The following is a 27,250-nucleotide window of genomic DNA, read 5'->3' on the forward strand; positions in this document are numbered from 1 at the left end:
GATCATTAACCATTGGCAACACAGATGTAACCTTCATGAGTCGCATCACTGACAGACTCTTTAGGAATTCCAGTCTTGTACAAAAGTACAACTCAAAAAGTTTGTCCGTTTTGAGCTTCAGAGTATTGCTTGTACTGGTCGGCATTATTTTATTTTACAAAGGTCATTATAGTGGAATCCAAAGTGGACTCTCAATGTGGCAAACAAAACAAGGTCATAGGTTTAGAATTGTAAGCAATCTATGTTTGAGTGACTAGTTGTAGCGTGAACTAGTTGATCTCAAACTTAGATTCAGACTCCATGGAGAGATGATAATTTCTGCCAGGGTTTTTTAAGCATGGGCGGCACATGCTTATTTCTGTCAGCAGGTTGCTTTGACCTCCAGTCGCTTCCAGTCACCACACTTGCCCTGGGTTGAGAGACCCATGCCACTGCCCCAAAACTCTATTCACCCACGACTTCCTATTCTAAACGGCGATACTTTTCCCAAATTATATCCCAATGATGCCATCGGTGTCATATCAAGAGATACGGTGCTTGTTTAGAAAGCGGGTACCCAGAGTGCTCTTTATCTTAAATCCCATGACCCCTTGTCCATGAAGTTGTGGGGCGGCGCTTTACCACCTCCTCTGCCACTGAGAGTAATGCTTGTCACATCACAATCAAACCAATATCTTTGTTTTAAATTTCAGAGCTGGAATTTAGAAAAATAAACTGTAGAACTAAACTGAATGTTTAACACGTAGGCTTTCGCGACCAATATCATCCATAATAGAGGTTTTGGGTTAGATCGCGTAAATATATAAATGTGTCGTTAAAACCCGCCACCACCCGACACAGCCAACTAGTAAGGATTGTCACGTAAACAGAACGTGCCAATTCGTCACTAGTACAGCACGCCAGTGTGTTGGAGAGCCAAGCCACAACATTTACAAACGGAGTACGACGTTTCGCCAGTAATTGATGAAGCTAGTTGTAATTACTGGCGAAACGTCGTACTCAGTTTGTGAATGGTGTGGCTTGGCTCTCCAACACACCAGTGTGCTGTACTAGTGACGAATTGGCCACGTTCTGTTTACGTGACAACCCTGACTAGTTGGCTGTGTCGGGTAGTGGCAGGTTTTAACGACACGTTTATATATTTACAGGATCTAACCCAAAAACCTTTATTATGGATAAACTTAACGTGTTCGATGTTATGTGCGGTCACTTGAGAATCCAGCTTAATTAAAGCTGGGCAGCCTGGATTCAAACCCAGGACCTCAAGAGTTGTGCCAGCTTAGCACTCTAACCTCTCAGCCACCTGGCCACTTGTAACAATCAAATATTTTAAATATCCAAGTTGCCACCCATCAACAAACCCACGAGTGCCACCTTGGATAGGTGGCTGGATCCTTTCTTTCTCAGCACACTGCACGAGAGGGCTGCACACAATACCCAACTGTGGTTGGCCCATCCAGAGTACAAGAGACATCAGATTTGTATGGCCTTGTTCTGCATTGAAAGACAACTTGGGAATGTGGCAAAATTTCTCTCTGCTTGTGGGTGGTAGGGCCCACAGCTAGAAGATTTCAAACCCCTGGTGTGTAGACAACAGAGACAGATTTGCTTTTAGACTCAATAACATCAACAAGAGCGACAACTGTGACTAATGTGCTTACGAACCAGCTATAAAGATTTCGATTTAAAGCTTTCATGACTGCAGGGATTCATCTTCTTGGTTCTTTCGGTAAAGTCACGTAGAAGGGAAATAATAAAATAATAAAAATAAAACATAATAAAATAATTCTCACGACGTTTCGGCTACAACGCAAGCAGCCGTCCTCAGGTGAAGAATGAGGACTGCTGCTTGCGTTGTAGCCGAAACGTCGTGAGAATTATTTTATTATGTTTTATTTTTATTATTTTATTATTTCCCTTCTACGCAGCTATAAAAAAAGTTAGATAGTTCAAGTCCTTTCATCAAATATTTGTTTTTCAACTTGATACCATATGTCCATTAAAAAATACCCCTAGCTTTGTGTATGTAGCCTAGTTGGTTAGCATTTACAAAAGTTGGAAGCCACGTTTGATTTGCATCAACAGAATGACCTTGACACACTTTTCTTGACACTGCGAAAACACCTGCTCTTTTATTTGAGTACACGGCACGTGTTTTTGTCCGTATGCACGTACGCGCGCGTGTGTGTTTGACGACCGATGCATTGTGCCATTCGTGCGGTAGGCCACGGGTGCTTGCGGTAGAGACCCCGAACGAACGCGCACGCTAATGCGTCTAAGTGTTGTAATGGTTACTAATGGGCAGCAGCGGATCCGTCAAACAAAAATCTCCAAATCTCTGGCAGTTGCAGAATCTCCATCCCTCCCACCCACCCACTCTTTCAGCCCATGTGACCTAGCTTACAAAGCCACCTCCTGGTGTAATCTGTATTCACAGCAGCCTTCTCTGCTGCAGTCTCTCATCGATTTTCGCAGTGACTTTTTTTGCATGCTGCACGGCAATTTATATCCCTCCGTATAGAAATCCTTTTTGGTCTTGTTTCCTCGTGATTTTAAATAATAATAATCTTCTTCCTCTTTCCAGTCTCTTGACATGACAAGTTGTAAATCTGGATTTTTCCTTAAAAGGTATAACCAGCATGAAAATTTATGAATTGGAAGTGTTGGATCAGAAATCAGTCTGCCTTAGCGTGTCTGCCCCAAAAACAAACTGTATTGTCTAAGCAACCAATATACCTAAATATATTGCAGGTAGTGATGCACTGCATACTTAATTGTGCAAGGTATTGAAAAAACTACTCCCATTTTAGATTTTAATAAATAAACTCCATCATTGTACTTTGCAGATCCATGAATTAAAACACTTTGCCATGTTGCTCTGTTACCAGAAGCCAAAAAAACAATCTTGGGCGATGAGCTCATATCTCTAGTAATTTACGTGACGCAGATGGGCAAGAGGAAAATTTCAGGGGTGAATGTCCAGATGCACAGAAAGCGGTGTGTGTGCAATGTCTGCTTCACTGCTCTGCTGATTGTGTCTGACATGAACCCCCGCAGACTCGACCTTCCATCTCATCCCTTCCGCTCGCCTCCTCTAAGCAGTCACAGTAACCTGCTCCGAAGCTAAATATAGCCGAGCCACATGGGGATCCAAAACCGTCCACCAAGTGATTCAATTGTCATAGGGTGAAAGATAAATCTCATAATGTTGCCAATGTGAACACCTAGAGGGAAAAAACCCACAAGGAACTGTCATTGAACTAAATCCTTTTTGTAGTATCAATAGGTGTATAACCCACAACCATTTTCGATTGGGCGCCTAACGCTTTAGCGGAGCTTTCTTCCAAAATGCGGGTTTGCTGATGTAACTATATGTTTTGTCTTCGTGCGCAATGGCTCCACTTTGTTCCCTGCCTCGAAGCTATTTGTGAATAACACTGCTTTGCGGTGTAAGGATGCGTGTGATCAGTCACGGGCTCGCTTCAAAGTGAGATGCCGTTTGCCTTTGCTGGGTACATTCATGTAGCAGGCCAGAAGGCATAGTTGTATTTCCTGCCCTCCCCCTGCCCTCGCAGCCTTCATCACATTCCTTCCTCGGTCTTTTACCCCACCCTGTGGCCATCGCCCTGCAAAGAGCGAGAGCCACGGCTACGGAGAGCCAGCTGTAATGTGCGGTCAGTGACACCTCGTTTCCGAATGCCACGTGACGCTAAATGTCGCACCTCTTTGTGGACGTTCACAGGGTAACAGGAGGAGAGCTGTTTGAAGACATTGTAGCCAGAGAGTATTACAGTGAGGCTGATGCCAGGTGAGAATATAATAAAAACAACAATAAACATCTTTATAACGTTGATCATATCTTTTTTTTGGTGGGGGGCGTTTACACGATACGTAATCCATACGATACATAATCTACACAATGCCGATGACCAAATCACCTGGAATGTGTCCAGTCTGGCCAAATTTCAGAAGCTAAGCCAGGTCGAGCCTGGATAGCGCATGGATGGATGGTCATCGTGCATAAAGCAGAGATGCTGTAGGCTGCTGTGGCACTGTTTCAGGCAGCAGAGGGTGGAGGTGTAAATGTACCTGTTATATATACTGCATATTGTCTTTAAAACAAGACAAAACTAAAATACAGAGCAGCGTGCCACATTTGCAGGTGATATTAATTACAAATATTTGTTCAAAGAATGAATTCCTAAGCTCACAACCCTCTGCCTTTCCAGCCACTGCATCCAGCAGATTTTGGAAAGTGTTCACCATTGCCATCAGCATGGCATCGTGCATCGTGACCTCAAGGTATGAATGTTTTATTATTTTAATGCGAGTGACTCGGTGATATCCCTCTGAAGCTGCACATATGCCACCAAGTTTTGTAATTCACCGTCAGAGCTCTGGTTGTTCGTGTGTTTCCTGCTCCACTGCGTTCACTTTTTTATTTGTTAAAGCTTGCACACAACGGGAGGCACCATGTGCCCTAATACCGAGCTTAACCCTGGTAATCCTGCAAAGTGTTTTTTTGTGTTCACGGAAGCCTGAGAACCTGTTGCTAGCAAGCAAGATGAAGGGAGCTGCTGTGAAGCTGGCGGATTTTGGACTCGCCATTGAGGTGCAGGGTGATCAGCAGGCTTGGTTTGGTAAGTGGAGTGTTGCAGGAGCAAAGATAGAACCTCACAGTAATTTTTTCCCATCCTTTATTCATTGGTGTGCTCATGTGGATAGCAAAATTTAAGCTGTACACTTTTCTAGCTCAATTTTTTGTTAATGGAAAATCTGATATGCATGTGCAAATAAGCTAGAATGTGTTCGATCTAATCAGATCTCAGAAGCTAAGTTGGATTGATAGTGCTTGAATTGGCAACCACCATGCATGCCAGGTTATCATAGGCAGCTGTAGGGCTGCGTGGTGGACAGCAGAGGGTAATGCAGCAGAATACATTCTTGTACTTTGCTTTAGATTCTCTAAAGTCTATGCTCCCTGTTGTTTTTTGTTGTCGTTGCCAAGTGTCCACAGCTATGGGACACTGGCAAAACTTGCCAAAAACAGTGTTTAGCAAGGTGTACAAAGCCTCCTTTTCACTAAAATTCTCTGACGAGTATGATCAAGTACAATCGAACAATCCCCCCCAACCTACACGGTTTGAGGAGGCCATTATCCAAGCAGTAGATTTATTTCAAAAGTGCTGTAAGCGTACGTAATAGTTACAGGTATATAATGACCATTCGCAGAATATGATCACTGAACCACCTGTAATTTAAAGTGACCTCACATTTAATACAAATTTCCTTCACCTTTTTTGACAGGTTTTGCTGGCACTCCAGGGTATCTTTCCCCTGAGGTTCTCAGGAAGGATCCTTATGGAAAACCAGTGGACATGTGGGCTTGCGGTAAGGCTGATGAATTTAGCCATCATCCTAGCTTGTTGCGTTATTGCTTCCTTGCACATGCTTACCTGTTTGATTTATGAGACCTTGACTAACATGCACTGTAAATTTTTCTTGAATCCTCTGTCATTGTTAACTAATTTGTTATTTTTTTTGATGTTCACTGATAATTATTATTTCGCAACACTTTTCAGGTGTGATTCTTTATATCCTACTGGTGGGGTACCCACCTTTCTGGGATGAGGATCAGCACAAACTTTACCAGCAAATCAAAGCTGGAGCATATGATGTATGTAGCTGAGCACTCGTACACTCGCAAATATGTTATTTCACGTATGCTTCCTGAAATTTTGTCGACCACCAAATGATTTATCTATTTAAAATGACACAATTATTTAACCGAATCTCATCATTTGCCACCAGCGTTCTTAAATATATTTACATCTACTGTAGATGATGCCCACTCTAATCCACACTCATTCAGACCAGCCCACTGGGTATTATGTGGTTTTTTCTCTAAAAATGAAAAATCTGGATTAAGCAGATTGCATTGGGTACTTACGGCATTTCATGGTGAAATCTATATAAGCGTTCTATGGGAGTGAATGCAGCTCAAAAAAGACTGGAGAAACACGTGGTTAACTTTACAGTCCCATAGAAACCACTGTGTGTGTATGTGATGTGAGGAATTTTCCTATCAGGAAAGATAATTTTCATGAATCTGTAACTTATTTCAGTGTGAGTTTTGTTGAAGATTCCCCTATTTTGTAGCTCATTTGTCAGTCCTCTGCTGAATGAAGGCTTCCCAATGTCAAAACAGTTATTTGGGTTTGTTTGACCATACTTCACCATACTGATAAGTAAGGGTTAGAGAAGTGGGAACCCCTAAACTGATTTATGTATCACCTTGTTTCTGATGGTAGCTATGGCTGGGAACTCGGGTAGCTAGGTTCATCGTGTCATGCACTAACTGCTGTGCCACTGCGCCACCCGATATGATCCTGATTCTTACGTGTAACAATTCTCTAGGGTTTCCTACAACATGGGACACGTATTACGTGATCAAAGATGCTGGTGCCATTTTACAAAAGCGCATTCAAAAATAAGCAAATTCTTATATTTTTAGTCCATCGAGGGTGTTAAGACAATTAAGTGGCAGCGTGATGACTGCATGAACTGTGGCATTGCTTACAAGTCGATGTAACAACTGCATTCAGAATGTGAGCATATTTCTTATGATGACGGTCTCGCCGGTTGATGCGTCAACATCAGTCAGGGTTTTGCTTGTTGGGAGGTTGATATCTGAAGTCTTGTGATTTTTCAGAAATGCCTGTGGACTGTTGAGGAAGGGAGTGCTGCTTCCCAATATATCACACTCTGCCTTTGCAAAGATGGAATTGTTGGGAAAGCATGGATGGAATGATCCGGAGCATTATTGTATACGCAGCCCAGAACTTATTGCCATCTGCAATCCATATGCTGGGGCCTCTGACAAAGCCCGACATGCGAAGTTGTTTGACAGTGACAGGGTTTTAAAAGCTGTTGGTGCAGTCATGGTTTAAGGACAAGATAAATTACTTCAACGCTGTGCTGGTATTAGGAATGGTGTCAGTGCTGTAACAAGGGCATTTTAGTAAAGAGTGGCTGCAGAAATATTGTGGCATAATGATTATAAGAAACATTCAACGTAACATGTTTGTCGACTTGCTTATGAAACACCATAGTTTATTCTTGAAGTGGAGCAAAAGTCTGCTATGGTAATTAAAGATTTTGCTTAAAGTTGGTTTTCCCTTTTATATGTAAATTTCCCTTTGCACAATTTTATAGTTTAAACTAAGCTGTTGATTGGGAGCAAAATGTAAATGATTGTTGCATCATTTCGATGTATTTTCTAACAAACCTTATTTGCCTTTCAAGTTTCCATCACCGGAGTGGGATACCGTGACTGCAGAAGCAAAAAATCTCATTAACCAAATGCTGACTATCAACCCGGCCAAGCGTATCACCGCTGCAGAGGCACTCAAACATCCCTGGATCTGCGTAAGATCATTTGACTTGCTCATCAGTCCATCTGATGCCATGTCTAAATTAGTCATGTACCAAGAAAGGGATTGGAACAGAATGTAATTTCCATGTGAGCATTCTGTGTGTATATGCTATATTTTTTGTGAAGCAAAGTGCCCTTCTTCTGATGTTGCTTTGCAATGGAACATGCTATGGAATAGATTTTTGGTATGCAGGCCACAAGTTTACATTTCGATTTAAAGCTTTCGTGACTGCAGGATTCATCTTTAGTTCTTTCGGTAAATCACGTAGAAGGAAGTAATAAAATAATAAAAATAAAACATAATAAATAAATAATTCTCACGACGTTTCGGCTACAACGCAAGCAGCCGTCTTCACCTGAAGACGGCTGCTTGCGTGTAGCCGAAACGTCGTGAGAATTATTTTATTTATTATGTTTTATTTTTATTATTTTATTACTTCCCTTCTACGTGACTTTACCGAAAGAACTAGAAGAGTTTACAATTGTTCAGGTATCAGCTTTTATTGCCAAAATCACAGTGTATTTGGAGATGTTGAACACATCTGATCCCAACACTTGATATTCATTTTTAAGTATGCAAATTTGTATTTTATGTATAAGGGTTTTCTTTCAAAATCTTAGATCTCATTAAAAAACCCCACAGACATGGCATCTCGATTGGCCATCACAATAATGCAAAGTGTGACCAAAATCTTTCCCCATACAATTATGACTTTGCAATCATTCTTTTTTTTCTATTTCAGCAACGCTCCACCGTGGCATCTTGCATGCACAGGCAGGAGACTGTGGAGTGCTTGAGGAAGTTCAACGCCAGAAGAAAACTCAAGGTGCGTTTTGAGTAATGTCCTCCGAAGGTGCACACACGAGAGCTGGAGTATTATGTCACCAAAGACTATAAACATTTATTCTCATGCCAATTTGATTAACAATCTATATGACTGTTTTCTTTCGCACAGGGTGCTATCCTCACGACAATGCTGGCCACAAGAAACTTTTCAGGTCGGTATCCTCGGCGTAATCTCTGCCCCTTTGTGCCCGTGACGAGCAAGCGTTTGGTACCAAATGTCCTTTTCATGCTGCTTGAATGTGCCTATTTCGTCTCTGTTGGTTTCAAAATTGTTTATGCTCAAGCTTGCTACACCTGTCAGGTTAAAATTCGTAACCTATATGCGCTATTAAACCTAAATGTGTTTGCTTACAATTTATATGGACTACATGTAACTCCCATGTTATAGTGGATCTATTTGCACCTCACGAGGTTGAATAAATGAAGTGAGCATCTGTCTGCAAATTATTTATATCCACTGAGAGATGCGATACATTGATGAGACTGGGCTACAGTGACTGCCTGACGTCAGTATAACGCCTTAATCTTTAAAGTAAATATCTTTTTACAATTCTGCTGACTCATCACACGGATGAAAATGGGGGGGGGGGAGAATACAAAACAATGTAAATAAATTATACTAGGAATCATATGACTCAAATAACCATGAGGATGTTCTACTTTCTGCTGCATGTTTAAAAAAAATACTCTCACATCAGTGGCAATAATACAATTCTAAGTAATTATTTTAGCTGTTCAGTGAATATAGTTTAATTCTGCTCTTTTTTCTTGGAACGTATTCCCAATGTAAACAAATGCTGATCTATAATTGTATTCAGTTGCTGTTGATTGGCGTAGTATGTTCGGATCCAGATAGCAATTTAATGCCACGTTTTTTTCTTAATTTGCACAATTGTGTTCGTGTTGGATTTGAAGGTTGAGCTCTTTTAAAGCACTCTTGACTCCCAGCAATATTCAAAGCTTGATTGCCCGTGAAGTGTTAACCTCCTTGCTTAGGGGTAGTATAGGGAAACACCTTCATTGAACACTTCATGAGAGCACACAGAAGGGTATTTCAAGATGAGACATTGATGTTTTCCTTTTGCATTGTGTGCTCAATCCTTTAAGGACTATATGCATTTCCATTATATAATAGTTTTGTAGGTATTATGGCCTCTACGTTTAAAACACTAAATTAATATAATAACCATGGCCACTGAATAATGGCATATTGCATGCCACAAGGACATTAAAACAAGCGAGTCGATTGCAATGCACGAAAAGGAAAGCAGTAATGAACAAAAAGTGACCTCAAATGTTAACTCTGTACACATGTTAGAATTAATTATTTTGTCGTTTTATTGCCTCCCCCCCCCCTCTTTTGGATATGGCCCTCCCGCTTTTTGTGTTTAATTTATTTTATTTGAGGGTGGGTGGGGCGTGCGGGGGCTGCAAATAAACACTTGCGTAAATTTAAAACAATCACAATCATAAATCGGCCTTCCTGGTAAACGAATCGCACTGGCGCTCCCCCTCTTCCTTCCCCCGGGTAGTGGGGAAGCGAGTAGTGCGGGGCTGGCGGCGGCAGCAGCCACAGCCGCAGCTGCTACCAGTGCCCCAGCCGCCCCTGCTTCTGTGTCTCTCGCTGGTCTATCCGACCAAGGTATGTGGGCGTTAAACAAAAGACGAGGAAATTTGTATGGGGCTCTTGGCGCATGCGCCCTTTTCCTGCATGCACCGATGTCCATCCTCCTGACTTCGCCTCCTTTCCTTCCACCCCCTTTCACTTCATCCCTCCTTGTCCACCAACCACCAAGCCAGCCAATCAACCTGTGACCTCCCTTTCCCCTCGTTGCCCCCTGAGAGCAAAAGTGTGGAACCAATAACAAAGCAAAAGTGCTATTTCTCCTTCGAGGGCTTTTAGAAGGGCTGTGTATGGTACAGTGCAGTTAGGTGTGCAACGTGCGAGGAATAACAAGACACTGCCTAGAGATTAGAAATATGATTCTCCTGAAAATATGTGAAAATAAAACCTGCAAGGTCGAGAACCGCCTTACCTACCCAAAGTGCAAAAATGAACAAAGTTGACTTAAAATACTATAACAGTACATTTTCCACCGAATTGCCTGCCATCTGTGTCCAACATGCTTTGTTCTATTCAAGCAGCCAGATATTGGGCTATCTCAGTGGTGTTCTCAAGGTCCAGATCTCATTCCTCTCTGCAATTTAAATGCAAATGGGTAATGGCACATCTCTTACATTTGTTGATTGGTAATCGTTGAAACGTGAGGCCACGTGGAGGTGTGACGACTGGAGTTTCTGAAACCTCTCAGCTGGAATCTTGTTTCAGCCTTACCCAGAGCGATTCGCATGCAGTCTCTGGACGACGTTTAAGCAACAAGTCGACCTTGCGTGTGCTTCTTGTCGTGATCTTCCGTCCACATGTTTACAACCGTTTTGATTTCCCCTTCATCTTCTCAGCTTGGTAGAAAAAATATATTTGTTCCATCTGAATGCAATTTCAGATGTTCTCGCTGCAGGCCATGTGCATTCTTTTAAAACCACTTGAACTACTTACGTGTATATTTTTTTTCACAGCGAGCTTAAAAAATAATGTTATCCCGTTACTAAAATACAACAAATGAAATGCACAAAATGCCAATCAACAACGTTTCGTAATTTTATGACCACTGTTGTCCATATAAATGATCTATTTAGCCCAATAATGTTAAATACATTATACCAAAGAGTTTAATAAATCTTCACAAGCCCACCATTAGTTCTTGATGTGTTTTGCGATGACTGGACAAAAAAGCCAAGCCAATGAAAACCTTGGTTTTTTTAAAAACAGTTAATGATGATAACTCAATGTACATTTCCATTTCAATCCCTTTGCATTTGTCTAGAAGATTGCAACTGGCTAATGCTACATTATCCAAATATTAGAATGATCACAAATTAAATATATAATTTGCTCAGATTTTCCAATCTTGTAAAGTGTCATTCTTCTAAAACATCTCTTGGAACGTAATTGTTTTTTCCCCCTGAGACAAAGCATAGCCCTGTTGCATTTTGCAAAATTAAAACAGGAAAAAATATATATATGCATGTGCATGCCTAATGCCGTATAAATCTAGTCCATAAACATTACTATTTATATTTCTAAATATCACTCCCCTTGAAAGTGTGGCTTGTAAGGTTGATTGCGCATCTGCCAAGACTAATAATATATTCAGTTTTAAAAATATCTTTAAAATGAATGCTACCCGTTATGATTGTTCAAGAAAGCCTTAAGCGATGCAGGTTGATACTTGGTATAATCCCCTGTAATGTTCACCAGTTTAAAAAGGTTTTTTCCATGACCTAATTTTGCTGAAATGAACTGTTGTTTGCTGGCCGATTGTTGAATCTTAAAAAAAATTTAGATGCATTAACAACTCATTATTTATTCCTCCAGAATTATCGTAAATAATTGGCGTTCTAATTAACAGCATGTTAAATCAATTGGTGCGGTTATTTTAAATTCGATCATTGTCATTGTTGTCCATACTAATGTACGTTCCCTTTATTTAATTTTACATTATAAGCTCAAATACTTACAAGTATTTTGCTGGCTTAATGTCTATTTTACTATTGCAAGATGGCCACAAGCATTTGCAGTGCTACATTTAGTTAAATATTTGTCATTAAGCCACTTAACCACAGCTCCGTGTCATTTGTTCTTCCAAACCAGGTGTAACCTTTTTTTATTTCAATTGAGTATTGTATGGCAGAGCAAACCTGAATATGAGTGTCGGCTAACAGTGGCTGCAATTGCTAACTGCTACATAATACCTCGTATCTGCAGAAGACATGGATATTATAATTATAGCCTGCGTGGCTGAAATAAACCATTAAAAAGAAATGTTAATACTAATATCAAAGCCCTGCCCTACATTAAGCAACTATTTAATGTCACCCAGGCTTATACTGTGGTATTGACTCACTTAGCAGAAACATGAGATTTCCAAATGAAGACTGAAAAACTCTGCAACATATGTATGCGCACGTGCACAGAGTGTAGAATTTGATTGTTAAGCAGCAGATGATGGCTTTAGCTACGGGTGAAGGTTGTGGTTCTGTTTTTACCCAGCTATAAATATTTCAATTTGTAACATAGCCTGTTCGCAAAGACCATACTGTACTGAATTATGTTGCCTGACAAAGTGAACCTGTGACTCATACCAGATATCCATTAAGAATGCCAAGTGATTAGTTTGTTAAATGACTGCATGAAACTGCATGGTTAAATGTGAATATGTTTTCCTTGCCACAGGTTTTATGTTCTGTTAGATACTCTGTTGATAGGTTTTCTTTGCTCATACAGTTCTTGTGCACATGTTTTAACTTTGGCAGGGCATTTCAATGTTAAAACAATGGGATGGTGGTGGGGGGGGGAACATACTTTCAGTAATTTCAATTACCTATGGTGCAGATTACCAAGAAGACATTGCATGTCCACAATTGACTGTTGTGCAACCTTTAGTGGTGGATGTCTTTGCTTGTGCTACGCATGATGGTTTTTAAATCACTCTTGGAGGGCATTTTAAAAGTGCTCACCAACTCTGCATGAGGAAACACAAAATTCATACAACTCTCTTACATTTGGACCACGGTGCACCTTCATTCAGTCGTGGCATTTTGCATTTGCCCAGGTCTTCTCTGCAGATTAAACAGTAAACTAAACTATGTCTTTGTCTCTCTTCCTTTCTCATGTTTCCAACCAACTGTACTCTGTTGTACCCTTCGCGGATGCACTTCCTGTCCAAGGTAAGGAACTCGGTGGGAGGTTGCTTATTTTATTCTGCTGCTCCTGTTGTATTTGACTCCCTGTCCCCTGTTGAAGTAAAACATTCCCTCTGGTTGCCCCTCTTTAAAACAAGTATTCACGCTATTTTTGTACAGCATCTTGGGATACGGTCACATTTTAGGGTGCCCCTTATAGTTTTTGTCGATGCACGTTTACGTCATGTTCATCAACGCAGTGTCTTTGTGACATCAGCTAATGCTCTCCATGGAGAATGTGGGCCTCTCTTCATTGAGGATCATGCTGTTCTCCCAAGTCATCCATTCCTTTTGAAATGTAGCCTTTTTTCCCCAAACTGGATTAGCATTATTGCAATGAATAAATATGTGTACAATTTCGATTTAAAGCTTTTGTGTCTGCAGGGATTCATCTTCTTGGTTCTTTCGGTAAAGTCACGTAGAAGGGAAATAATAAAATAATAAAATAAAATCATATAAAATACAATTCTCACGACGTTTTGGCCACAACGCAAGCAGCCGTCCTCAGGTGAAGAACAGGTCTGTCGGAAAGACAGTCACGAAAGCTTTAAATCTTCACCTGAGGACGGCTGCTTGCGTTGTGGCCGAAACGTCGTGAGAATTGTATTTTATTATGTTTTATTTTTATTATTTTATTATTTCCCTTCTATGTGACTTTACCTATGTGTACAATCTTTTCGTTAATACATTTTCAACAGATTGTCCGAATGGAATGAGGAAAAATTGTGTAATATTACTGATATTGGGTTTTTCCCTCCTGCTTTCAGTTTATAGCATTGATTGCACATTACTAATGGTGCGGTGTGTGTTCCCTTGTAGCAGCCAAGAGTCTTCTGAACAAGAAAACTCAGGATGGCGTTAAGGTGAGCCAGCAAAATTCACGCTGTGCTCAGTGCTTAACTTTACATGCTCAGCGTTTCAGCAATGTAATGTTTAAATCCTAATGGTTTTATCATCTGTGTTAATATATTGCGTAATGGCCTTGAGGTTGTCGTAAGGGCTTGCAAATATGCTGTTTGTTTAGTGCTGCTTATGAAATATATATTATGGGCTATTAATCCAATGACATGTGAAGGAAAGTTCTGAATGTGACAAATAACACGCTGGGTATTGTCGACAAACGTCACATTTTGCATGTCTGCTGTGATTGTTTGATGTCACTGTAAACCTAGTCTTTTGTTTATACTTTTATGTATTTAACAATGACTATCCATGTGTACCATATCAACTATATGTGCTACTTAAAAAAAAGAAATGTGCCTATGTTTAAATTCTCTCTTCAGTGCTTTATGAAAAGAATAAAACTCATGAGGCCACTGCCGCACACAGTACAGTTTTAACAAACCTCTAACGCATATGCCAAGTAAATGAAAGGAGAAAAAAATGCTCTACATGGAATAATTAAATATACCCCTTACTCTTCTTTTCCCTTTTACAATATAATACGGAAATATCCAGTTCACACTTGAATGCTGCTGTATTTAGATGATTCCATGGAGTGCATTGTGTATACTCTTCGAATAAACTAAGCACTTAATACTGAGAGGGTTTATTTGCTATGTCAGCATGCAACAAGGTATGAAGGCATCGTCTACAAAAGAGCACGCTTACAGCCTTGCAGCTTAAGATAATCAAGCCGAGCCGTATTGTTTTTGTTATATATCTCATGGATATTCTTACTTTTGTGAATCGCTTGTTCCAAATTGTAAACATCGCTGCCAAGGCTGCGCTTGCCGTCAGTCCAAAAGCCTTCTTGCCGTGCTGCCATGTGTGGTTTATATGTGACTAACGGCTACAATTTGCTCTTTGATATCGCTGCTTCCGCCCCCCTTCGACATTCTGCTACTCGGGGGTTTGTGGGGGGTTTACATTCAGAAACGGAAGTCCAGTGCAAGTGTTCAGGTACTGTTGAGAACCATCTTGTTTTTCAAAACAATAGCAAATAGTAACAAGTGTAAATTAACAAAAACAAATATTTGTGAGTAAAAAAAAATGAGAGAAAAAAACATTAAATTATGATTCATTAATTGTCCTTTTAAACATAATATTGCTAGATATTGTCCATTCCTGTCCCATCTTTTTTGATTGGAATTGCATCGTGGCTTTCACACCCTTTTCATCGCGTCCTCCCAGCCGTTGCCTTGCCGTGTCGTGACATCGCATGTGTCTCTCGCATGCCAAAACTTGTGCGTCGCTTTTCTTGTTTTGTTAAAAAGTCCACCCCCAAACCCCTCCTCCTCCTCCTCTTCCTCCTCCTTCCCAACAACGACCCTGAGTTTTGGTGCCGTTTATTTCTGCACGTGCATGCAAACAGAATGCCGGTTGCACTCGGAGGGGTTTCTTCCTATACATAATTAGACTTTTTCTAAATGAGTTATAACAAGTAAAATCATACTATGATGTAGTCTGTAACAAACCATGAAGCCTGAAGTGAATGGAAAACACTCGGGCACAATGTGCGAACATTCATTTCACTTTGTGTTTGATTTTTTACTTGGTGTATTTAGCTGTTTCTGTTTCATTGTTTTTTTCTTTACTCTTGTTTTCTCATTTACCAAATAACGTCAATATTTGTTTTGTTTTTATTATGTACGCGTTTTCATGACAACCCATCCAAAGTAGTGTTTTCCACTTTTCCACTGTAAAGTCATCCAATCTGTCTGCAATAATACTGTACGGGGTCAAAGTGTAACTTTTGAAAGTTATTCCTGTGCAGGTTCATGTATTTGAATTGCAGCTTGCCGTCAAGTTATGTCAGAACCACTTTGTCCGATTGTTATGCAGCGTTACGTAAAATTGTAGTTAAACCCGGGGGATGAAGGCAGGGGTGAAATGCTATTGAATGTATTTTTTTGCTAAAAGATTTGAATTTGCGGGTAAACAAATGCGTACGCACAAAATGTTAAGTCAATGCTGAGGAAACGGAACGCATTTTTCACGAGCGTAAGAGCCGAGTTTAAAAACTCTCACCGGGCACATTGCTTTGCAGTGGGGGGGAGCCATTTATCTCCCCAGGTGGGCAAGGGGGGGGATGGCGTGAGCAGTAAAAGTATTTTAACGCACCGTTTTCTGCCACGACAGCAGAACAACACAGCAGCCAGTGTAGCGAGCAGTGGAAAGAGGGCTCCCCTTCTCCAGCACTGGTACTGCATGCTTGTGTTTTCTTTTACGTTTGATTTGGGTTCATTAATTCCCTTTATTTTCTCTATGAAGTAGTGTAACATTGTCACGCAGTTCTAACATTTTTGTTAGGTTTATTGTTAACGCGAGGGGAATTTTGTTTTCCTCCGTCTGCCCTAGCTGGTTTGGTTGTTTTTCGTTGTTGTTTAACGATTTAAGTAATTTGGTTGAACCGTGTTTTATTTGCGATGAACATTGATTTATCCTCCAGTTTTCCTCCCTTCACGTTGGGATTTGTTTTACAGTGCACCATGAGTTCACTTTAGAGTAGCAACATATGTTGATAGTTTTGCATGGCTTTTGTGACTTTAGTTTCTTTATATTATTCTTTTAACGTGAAGACTCTATTTTATATACACACACACGTTTGTGTGTGGTGTATTTATCTGAATCTTAAATCATAACTTTTTTGCTATGAAAATGCCATTTTCATCGTTTGATTAGCCGCTGCATTTGTTCACAGTTCTCTAATTGCCTAATTTTGATCTCCACTGTTTATGATGGTGGCTGACAGTGCTAATCCACTCATCAATCAATAATGATAATTTATATACACACCGATATTCATTTTGCTTTTGGTTATATTCAATACTAAACTTTGTAATTGCGCTAAGTGAGTTGAAATCGTTATAGAAGGCGATTTGTGTGTGTTATTTATTACAAACTTTATTTATTTTGTTTGCCTTTTAGTTTTTTATCCTAGTTTTAAAACTGACCTTGGCTCAATGGCATTTAATTTTATTTTAAACTTTGCATAAAAAATACACCTTGCAAAAATGTTGTACTTGTAATAACAGTCTTACACTTGCATGATTGCACGCCATCCATTGAATGACCAGACTTCAGGGATGAGTCGTCTTCCAAGTGTAATTTACCTTTAATGTAAAGTGAGTAAGAATTCGGTAGTGTGTCAGTGTTCTTTCTGTATACTTTTGAGCAAAAAGTAAGGTGACTTGAATGAACAGTATTGGTACAAATTCACAGAACTGCTCATTTTTATTTTAATTTCACATCTTTCTTTTTTGGAGACATTTGGCATTGTATAAAATAGCCAAAACGTTTAAATGTTTCTTCAAATTAAAGTCTCCCAAGTAGTAGTACTCTAAAAAATGAGTACAATTTTGTAAAAAAAAAAAAAATGAGCACTTCAAATTATCTAGCTGGGTTTAGTCATTGCTTAAGCTTTTTTGCATTTGATATGGTAAAGGGTAAAACAAACGGCTGGTAATGCATGCATTTGCGATGCACATCCCACTTTATTTGCACGCAAACGAACGAACACCCTTTGTGTCCATATACATGACCCAGACGGTTTTAACACCACAAAATGTTCATGAAAATCACAGCCCTGTTTAGCACACATGAAACCAATGTAGGGACTTGTAGTTGGCATTGACCACGGAATGCATTTTTGGCACGTTAGGAAGGATTAAATACAACCGGTATTCTACTTAACCCTCTTGTCTACTTCACTCATTCTTCAGGAGCCTCAGACCACTGTTATCCACAATCCGTCAAATGGAGCCAAGGTATTTTTTTTGTAAGCCATGGTGTTGTCCATGGTACTCATTCTATAAACTTTGACCACTGCCCAGCAGGGATCAAAGTCTGTCCTGCACAAGTCACCAATTATTATTTGAGTGCTTCCTTGTCCACATTAGCAGCATCGCTTTTGGGGGGTTGACTTCACATTTAGACACCAAAACTATGAATTTATCATTGTGTGTAATCACGCATTACTGCCATGCTTGGGGGTGTGTGTGTGTGTGTTGGCTGGCTTCTTGCGTTACGTTTTTGTTTAACCGTCCAAGGTTTTATTTGCTCGCATTTTAAATTGTCTGCAAAGCATACTTTTGTTTTTCACATTTTTAAAGAATGCGGTAGGCTTCTGAGAGAAAAAATATTTGTTAAAAGCACCACAATATAAATAATGCCCCCATAGAAATCCACGAATAATTATTGATTTGATCGCCCAATATTTTATTGCACCAACAATATCCATAAATAAAAACAAATTATCGACACCAAATGATGTCATCTCTGTTCATAATTATGCTTGCTAAAAACAGAAACTTTGATATGAGTGTGAATATGAAAAAAAATAGTTGACAATCTCGTCATAGGTGCAATGTTGTACTTGGCTATTGAAGTGCCATATTGCACCAGATTTAATTTCACTTTTGTGAATACTCAGCTGTCTCTGAAGTTAATCACAATGAATTATTCTGGCAGCCTTATATTGGATTGTTTGACCTATTTTGTTCGACTCGTCTTCATTTAAATCAAAATAACACTCATTTTCTTAGTCTTTAAAATTGCTAAAAAATATGCATTGCCATGTGACGTCTGGAGCAGTGATTTTCAAGAGTCGTGTTAGATAGGATAATATCTCAAAAGACACTTTCCATATGCGGCATGTGGAGGCATGGGTTTGTTTTTCTGTTAACAATGCCACGAAAGGATGCATTGTTTTGCATAGAGGGGGAAATGTGCATCTTGTTGGAGTGGGCCATCGTCCTGGTGACATGAATGCATCTTGCTGGAACGTGAATGAACTTGTAATTGCTCTCTCATTACTCTGCAAAAAGGATGGAAAGCCTTTATTTTCCATTGTGGACATTTCTCAACAATAAACGATATAAACATGCGGTGACAGAAGGTCATTTAAAATATAATGGATGGTGCAGTAGTTGCTCCGATTGAACTAAAAAACAAAGGTTTTCCTAAATTCTTTGATTCATTATGTCTTGTGCATGTTTATTTTCTTCACAGTTGTGCTTACTTTAAAGAGACACTTGCCTTGTCAAAACAAGTCTAAAGTTACTCCTGTGTGAATGCACACAACAGCTTACTCTCACCCATCACGTTTTCAAAAGAAATATAAATCAGACTTAAGATTAAACACCAAACCAGGTCTGTCTTTATTAATTTCCATGCGGTCGCATGATGTACTAAGCTGTGCACCAACAGTTCTCAATCGCCGCTGCTTTTGCTCACTCCGGCCTTCTGTGCCTTCTTTTCTTGCGAGTGAGAGGATAAACTTGGTAACAAGTACAAATTTGCAGTTGGCAGCCAAGGAAAGGCTAAACTGAAGTGACGGTTGAGGATTGCTGATCACGAAGCACCGATTCAAAGCTAATCGCATGGAGTTGGTATGACCGAGGCATCTCTTTCTTTAAAGGCATGGCCACTAGCTAAACGTTGTGCAGCATGACTACCGTAACATTGCCACCTTGCAACTCGGATATTTCGGATTTCCCACTTAGAGATATGTCGTGTACTTGGACATGGCAGCTCTTCGTGTACAGTTGAGACATATTTTCGTTTGGCATGTAGTAAAAAAAAAACTGGATACTCTTTGTTGAACTTTCATGTTTAATACGACGATTTGTTGAACTGTATGCAAATCCACCATTTGGGTTTACAGCAACAATAATACAAAATAATAAAACAATTCTGGTGAAATGTTTAATTCTTCCAAGGAGAGATAACCGAAAGATTGTCGCACACGAAGATATAGTGGTCTAATTTCATCATTTACAAATGTGTCCATGCAGTGGTGTATTTGTCTCTTATTGAATTTCATTAACTTTTATTGCTTTAAAAGTCTCTTTTTTTGTACGTCTTCATTACTTGTTTTGTTTTTACCATTTGCCCTTCATGCTTTCTGTGTACCATTCCTTTAGTCCTTTGTGGAATGCTTACACGTGTTTTTGTTTATATCAACAGCAGTGTTTTTTTATAACAACCTAAATGTTTAACGTGGTTTTTTTTCCTGCCTCATATTGTATTTGTCCTTTAGTCCATTTGTGTGTCATAGTACATATATTGTTACATTGTCACTACTGTTTGTACACGCACATACAGAGATAACATCCAGTTTAACACGTAGGCTTTCGCGAACAATATTATTCATAATAAACGTTTTTGGGTTAGATCGCGTTATTTATAAATGTGTCATAACCCTCCACCACCCGACACGGCCAATCGGGAAAAAAGTGTCACGTTGACAAAAGACAAATAGTTCACTACTTTAGCCACCGGTGTGTTGAAGAGTTTTTTTAGTACGACGTTTCGCTGGTAATTACATCCAGCATCATCGGGCAATTCGCCAGAATGGTGAAGCCCTCACTTGCTCCCGGTTTTAAATAGAGCAGCAAGGTGATGTCATCATTTAAAAAAACTGTAAATGTGTGGATTCACTCTTCAACACACCGGTGGGCTAAAGTAGTCAACTATTTGTCTTTTGTCAACGTGACACTTTTTTGCTGATTGGCCGTGTCGGGTGGTGGAGGGTTACGACACATTTATAAATAACGTGACTAACCCAAAAAACTTTATTATGAAATAACATCCAGTGTGTACCCCATTTACTGACTGGTCGCCCCAATTAGTGAAGAGCATGAGTTGGAAAAAATATTTCGTAAAAGCAAAAAAATTCACTGTCCTGTGGTTAAAACTGACACTTATCGAACATTCCTTTTCTAGGATTGCTTCACACGAGCAATTAACCTTTTTACCGTAACAATATCATACAACACTCTTGTTATTTTTTATGACTGATTACACGAATTGAAAGTGATCTTAATATTTCACACCGATAAAAAAATATTTACTTCTAAATGTTTGACAATTTATGTTGAGGCAAATATGACATGCCAAGTTGTGTAAAAAAAGGAGCATTATCTTCTTAACAATATGTACTAACTGCCTGTACTTTGTTTGGCCTTCTACGCAGGAATCTTCCGAGAGCAGCAATACTACAATTGAGGATGAAGACGTGAAAGGTGAGTCGCAATCCGAAACGGCTGTTAACTTGCAATTTTTGCCATTTCATAACGAGCGCAAACATAACACGGCGAGCTGAAATTTTTAAACAATACGTGGAGTAAATGTGCCCAGCAGACAAAGACGCCTTCTGGCTGCCGAGCAGCGTACGAGGGAGATGCTGATTAAGTGAGGCGATCCAGTGATGTGACCTAAAGGGCCATGTGGGAATAAATGAAAACAAAACAAATTGAATTGATTTTCAAAATTGTCTCTGCTCATAACTTCACATTGTGATTGCAGTCCCCCGCCGCACTCTTCGTGTTTCTTGGTTTTCCCCTGTACAGTTGTGCTGCAAATATGATACGCCTGTGCTGGTGTCGAGACTTAATTATTAATGAGTGTGCGGTGCTGAAGAGCCACTTACAGTGAAATATTACAGCAGCGCTCGTGTTCATAGGATCCCGCTGTTTTGAACGGATATATTGGGTTTAGTAATCATTGCATAACGATGGTCATTGCCGGTTATTACACCATGTTCCCACAGTTGAGTTATCCTGCATGTTTTGTACCTCATCATGTTTAGTTTTATTCCTTTTTTTTGTCATTGCTCATTTTTGTGCGTGTGTTTCCTTTCCACCCCCCCTCCGTACCCTTTTATTTTCCTCACCCTAAACAAAAAACACTCGCCTGGATTGGTGTGATGCCCCCACACTCCCGCCACCCCCCCCCCATCCCCTACCCACACTGCTCCCTCCTCCCTCCACTCCTTGCCCGATGCATGCAGCCGCGAAAAGTGCAGAGCAATCGAGCGCAGTTAAACGGACGGAGCCAGCGGCCCTGGCTAATGCTAGCGCTAATACGAGCCCGACGGTTAAGCCCACCCAAAAGCCACTCGCTCCAGCTTTCTGAGTCCGATCGCTCCAACTCCGTGCAGTGTAAGTCATAGGGGAATGAGTGAATGTGAGGAAAGCTTGCATGCAGCCAAGCTGTGGGAGGAGCACTCTTTAGGGCGATTTCCAAGATGTTGGCAATAATAATAATTATAACGTGTTTTGTAGGAGTTGAGAGTTCATTTTGTGAACCGAGCAGAGTTTTTTTATGAATACATATTTTATGGGAGGCAGAGGCGTTGGACATCCGTGACTAGTAAACCAATTGGTTCTTTTTGAAAATAGGGGATCCTTGACAAGTTTGGAAACCGATACCCGGTGTTGCTGGTGAAAATGTGCATTGTATTATGGTGTGACCCAGCGCCAGTATCATTGCCATTGTGAAAAGGGATGCTCTTTGGGGTAACCCGAGTCCCCCAGGCTGTTGCGTCACATAGTCACGCTGGCTTGTGGCAGTAGGGGGATACAGACATAGAGAGTCAGCTGAATGGTGAGTAGCCGCCTCCTCGGCACTCTGGAAATTTGCTAAATTCGACAACACGTTCGTAGCCTGGTGTCTCGTGACGGAGTTGCTGAAAGAGTTTTTGGAAATGTCAACAGGTATTTGTGTGTCTGTCTGTGAATGTATTTAAATGATCCATTATAAAATAGTGTCAAAGTCACCTTGCTGCTGGGCTCGGCGACGGGGAAGCGTTAGAGGAGAGAACAGAATTGCAGTGCGGAACCCACGGGCTTTGCATATCTGTGCCTGAGCCAAATAGTCTGCCTTGGTTAGCTGGCTTCGCCGTGTAATAACATCAATGCCAGTGGAATAATTTGCTATGAGCATGGATGGGAAGCTTAAAATAGAGTCTGGATTAGTAAGCAGGTAGATATTTTGCTGCTGTGTGTGTTTGCGCATTCAGTATACAGACTCGTAAATGTCTCGCCATAGTTTGCATGCTTCTCCCCCTTCTTTTGGTGTTTGCGTTTGGTTTTATATATCGGTATGATTTGTTTATTTGAGACAGACATCACCATTGCTTTCATTTGAAGGTTTTGTTATTTATCCTTTTCATTTTGACACAAAGTATTGGCTCAGTGATGTGGTGTAGCTGTCCTCGCCTCCATACACATTCCTCCAGTTATTTTAGTGAAGGTTCTTGTTAAACAATGTGCAGCCTAGAATTTGCTTTGGTGTGTTCTGTCATCCAAGCCCAGGTGTCATCCAAGCCCAGATGTTTTGCATAGATAAACTAACACATTAAAATAGCATTTTTAATTACATATCTCAGCAATTACACATTCGGTTGTCTCAACACCTGGTGCCAGAGTATCGCATATACAATGCTTGAGAGTAAACAGGGTTGACAGAACACATTTCCGTAGCTTTGTATGTCCAGAAAAACGCAAACCATGGTGATTGCTTATTAAACAGTGTGCAATTTGTTGGTTTTCCGTGTTTGTGAACGCTTAATTGACCCGAGATATTTTCTCTTATTCCCCGCACACACGTGACATTTTAAACTGCTCTGCCTCGACATCCCCTGCACTTGTTGAATTGCACTCCTCTTATTGACTGCCGTCTCCTTAATTGCATTCATTTTGTTTGATCCCTTGTAATTGTTTGCCATAATACACCTCTGCTGCATGGAATATATTAATATATAAATAAAAACGTCTGTCGCTTAACCCCCGATTCCAATTGTTGCTTTACGCTCTTGTCCTTGCTACCCATTCCATTCCTGTCCGCCCCCCCTCCACCGCCGCACAATCCTCGCCTCCCACATTCATCTCTCTTCCCCCCCCCGCTCCTCGTTATGTTCCACGCCGCTCGCTTGCATGGTTGCCTGGCGACCGCAGCACGCAAGCAGGAGATAATCAAGGTGACGGAGCAGCTCATCGACGCCATCAACAATGGCGACTTCGAGGCTTACTCGTAAGCGAGCGGCATCAGCCTCCACACGTCAGCGATTTACACCCCACCCCCACCCCCCTTTTATTTAATCGGTCATTTATTTCTCGTCCGTTGCGGGGTCCTCTATTTATGGCCAAATTAATGGCAGTCATGTGCACGAAATATTAAGCAGGGTTTGCCGCTATAACCCTGCCATTGAATTTTTGCCTTTTCATTGCAGGATTTGAAATCTTTTGTTACTGCAGTTGATTTATTAAAGAACCCTCCCTGAGTTGTCTGATGTCCAGGATTTATTTTGCTAATGTTGAGGATGACATTATCAACATTTAAGGTCAATTATTATAATACGGGAATAGCAAAATGCTATCATGGCAAACAACATTTATTAACATTTGAAGTTATCAAATGCCTGTCAATTTTCAGCAATTGTTTGTACCAATTGTATTTTGTTTTGCTTTTTGTTCACTTGCTGCGTATTGCGCCACATGCAGGAAGATTTGTGACCCCGGCTTGACCTCCTTCGAGCCCGAAGCTCTGGGTAACTTGGTGGAGGGGATGGACTTCCACAAATTCTACTTTGAAAACCGTATGTTGTGTGCATGACACTGTTAAACCATGCAGTAGCCCTTATTTAAACCACAGAAAAATAGCTTCATTTGTGGATTTTATTTGAGGTGTAACGATGCATCAATTCACAAATTCACATTATTTCTTAAAGCTCCTCACATTGGATCACGTGTTTAAACATTGATGTAATGGGTGCATTGAGCCCAACAGCTACTAGAGGCACTGCCATTAACCACAGTGATGAAACAAATATTGATTATTTAATTGTGTTGCGACACTGAATTGTGATAGTTCTTCAATTGTTCTTCGTGATGAATCGTTAGACCTCTCGTAATTATGTCACAAAGATTCCAAAGGCCCATTTCAGTGCACTTTTTATACCAATTTAGTTTTGTTTTAAGCATGGCCCTGATTCTAAAGCATTTAAGCATTTTATTGAAGAGAAGCCAAAACTAATTTTTTTTTGCCCATTGTGAAATAATCAGGTAATGTAAAAAAAGGAGCTTTGGGGAGAGGAAGCGCAGAATTGAAGTGCATGGGAAAGGAAACCCGCTCGGCCTTCCCAATGCAGTTACTTGACTTTTGGCTCGCAAGAAGGTGGCAGTACGAGAGCCTTTGCTGTTCCTTTCATCGATGCGGAAGTTCACAATTTTCTTTTCTCGTCACCACCACCAGTCCTGTCCAAGAACACGCGCCCGATCCACACAACGATCCTGAACCCGCACGTGCACCTGATCGGCGAGAGGCGGGCTGCATCGCCTACGTGCGCCTAACGCAGTACCTGGACGGCTCGGGCCTGCCGCGCACCCAGCAGTCGGAGGAAAGCGGCGTGTGGCACCGTCGCGACGGACGCTGGCGCAACGTGCACTTCCACCGCTCGGGAGCGCCGTCCGCCCTCCCCGTCAAAATAAGGTGAGCGACTACCCGTTGCCGTCAAGCCCCTTCGTTTGTTACACGATGTCTCGGCCCTTCCTCTGTTATTCCTTCTGTACCCTTGGCACTTGAACAACAATCAAAATTGTTTACGGAAAATTAAATAAGGTGAGCGGTGGCACGACGTGCCCCCCTTCCCCCCCCTATTTGAGGAGCCACTGAGCAACGATGACTCAAAAGGTTTGTGGGTTGTACCGCGTGCTGTTTGAGCGCGATGTCCGACGTTTTTCCTCCCGTGTTGAGGGCTTCTTCAGCAAGTTGCGCTGCTGCTGTACAGCCCTCTGATGTGTTTTTGGGTTGTACCGCATGTTATTCGGCACGATGTCCAACGTTTCGCCACGTGCTGGAGCTTCTGCGGCAGTGTTTTTCTTTCCGAATATTTTCGGTTTTCATTGTAAACTTTTCTATCTGGATGTGCTGGTTTCTTCTACACGTCAACTGTTGGCCAAAAATCCCTCTTAAAACTCTGAAGGCTTTTCTGGGTGCATAAATAATAACTAATTGCATGTAAATGATGATTTCTTAAATAGATTGTTTTGACAGAAATGTTACTATAAAAAATGTATAACAATAATACATCTTGCCAAAAATGCAGTATTCTGAACATTCAATGAGCCCTTTCAGCCCACCTTGTCACAAAACTGAAGCCATCACCCCCCTGAGTGAGGTCTCCACTTTGAACAGAAACATGATTAGAATCTGGGTGTTTGAAAGTGGTCCAGTGCACTGCACTAGCACAAACAAACAAGCCTGCCTGGATCAAGATTACTACTTGTGCTCTCTCAATGCTAATCCCACCGCTACTGGCACCACCACTGCCAAAGCCATTTGTTGGACTCAGGAGATGTGAAGGTTTTGCAGAAGTTGCAATCATGTTGCGTGACTTTTGAGTCTAGCCTTGTGCGTCACCGCTTTATCACCAATATTGCTTGTGATAAGGTAATGCTCTTAGTAGAAACCTTGTAACCCCAAATGCTTAATTTGTCAAGTGGGTACGGTTGATTTGTGGCTGAGATATGTGAATGATTGCATTGCCGAAGTGTGTAGCAAGGAAATAAACGATACTTTGACTGGGTGTCGGCGTCACATTGCTGCAGTGTGGTGTGGGTAATTGCATGACGGCACTCTTAAAATAGTCGTTTGAATATAAAGCTATGTGTTGGGTGAATGATTGCGTATATTATATATGATTTGGAAAGTTGTGGCTTGTACCATGGAGTATGTTATTTTCCTGCATTGCATTGTGCGGCTGATTTGTTTGGCTACATTAGTTGTGGATATTTGCGGCTGCATTTGTGCAACATTGTTGATTGTGCGGTGCAGGTCACTGTGTGGCTGCTTTGTGTGGATGGGTAATTGAGCGGCCTCACCATACGATGTGAAGTGTCTTATTGTGCAGAGCTGGAAATCTGCATGCCGTGTGTATCATCGCATTGCCTTGCTTACATATAAAATTCCGAGTTCGGTCATCGCTCATTGCCGATTTGCGTTGTGCAGGTCACCCGCTCGACCGCTTAGCGTGGACGCGTCATTGCATGGCCGCGCTATAACATGCACTGCACACTGGGGGCAGTGCTGGCGGTTGCGTCGCCGCACTTGCTGTGCGCGCGAACGTTTTACCGACGTAACCCGGTGTGTGCTCGCCGCGTGTGTTTTGTGTTCCGTGTCACGCAGGCCGAGCGGGTGTCTCGGCGATGGTGTGCTCCCTTGTGAGGCAGCCTCGAGCGAGCGCCAACAGCGTCGCCCGCAGGTGGCGCAGCAACGCATGTCGCGCCATCCCCTCCGCCCGGCTGCCTGCTCCGTAAAAAAAAAAGCACGTGACTCCATTGTCCTGTCGCGTCGCACCTCTCTCTCTTTGGTGGATGTTTCAACTTGTTTCAGCGTACCGCACGGCGGCGCATAATACTTAAGCTAAAAAAACGGAAAAA

General features: G+C 41.1%; 1 protein-coding gene across 1 annotated transcript in view; it reads left to right on the forward strand.

The window, feature by feature from the left end:
* Positions 1–27,123, forward strand: part of LOC121852068 (calcium/calmodulin-dependent protein kinase type II subunit beta-like) — a gene marked incomplete at its 3' end in the record, with an annotated part of 38,710 nt that extends 11,587 nt beyond the window's left edge. The window contains 16 exon segments of the mRNA XM_042346182.1: positions 3,743–3,808; positions 4,230–4,302; positions 4,538–4,640; positions 5,308–5,391; positions 5,583–5,677; positions 7,306–7,428; positions 8,179–8,262; positions 8,392–8,434; positions 13,905–13,948; positions 17,750–17,794; positions 21,004–21,052; positions 23,768–23,843; positions 24,314–24,408; positions 25,065–25,130; positions 25,133–25,301; positions 26,997–27,123. Of these exon segments, the coding sequence (XP_042202116.1) occupies positions 3,743–3,808; positions 4,230–4,302; positions 4,538–4,640; positions 5,308–5,391; positions 5,583–5,677; positions 7,306–7,428; positions 8,179–8,262; positions 8,392–8,434; positions 13,905–13,948; positions 17,750–17,794; positions 21,004–21,052; positions 23,768–23,843; positions 24,314–24,408; positions 25,065–25,130; positions 25,133–25,301; positions 26,997–27,123 (1,342 nt within the window).
* Between the last annotated feature and the right edge of the window lie 127 nt (positions 27,124–27,250).

The sequence above is a fragment of the Callorhinchus milii genome, unplaced genomic scaffold (assembly GCF_018977255.1).
Source record: "Callorhinchus milii isolate IMCB2004 unplaced genomic scaffold, IMCB_Cmil_1.0 Scaffold383, whole genome shotgun sequence".
In the NCBI taxonomy this organism is placed as follows: domain Eukaryota; kingdom Metazoa; phylum Chordata; class Chondrichthyes; order Chimaeriformes; family Callorhinchidae; genus Callorhinchus; species Callorhinchus milii.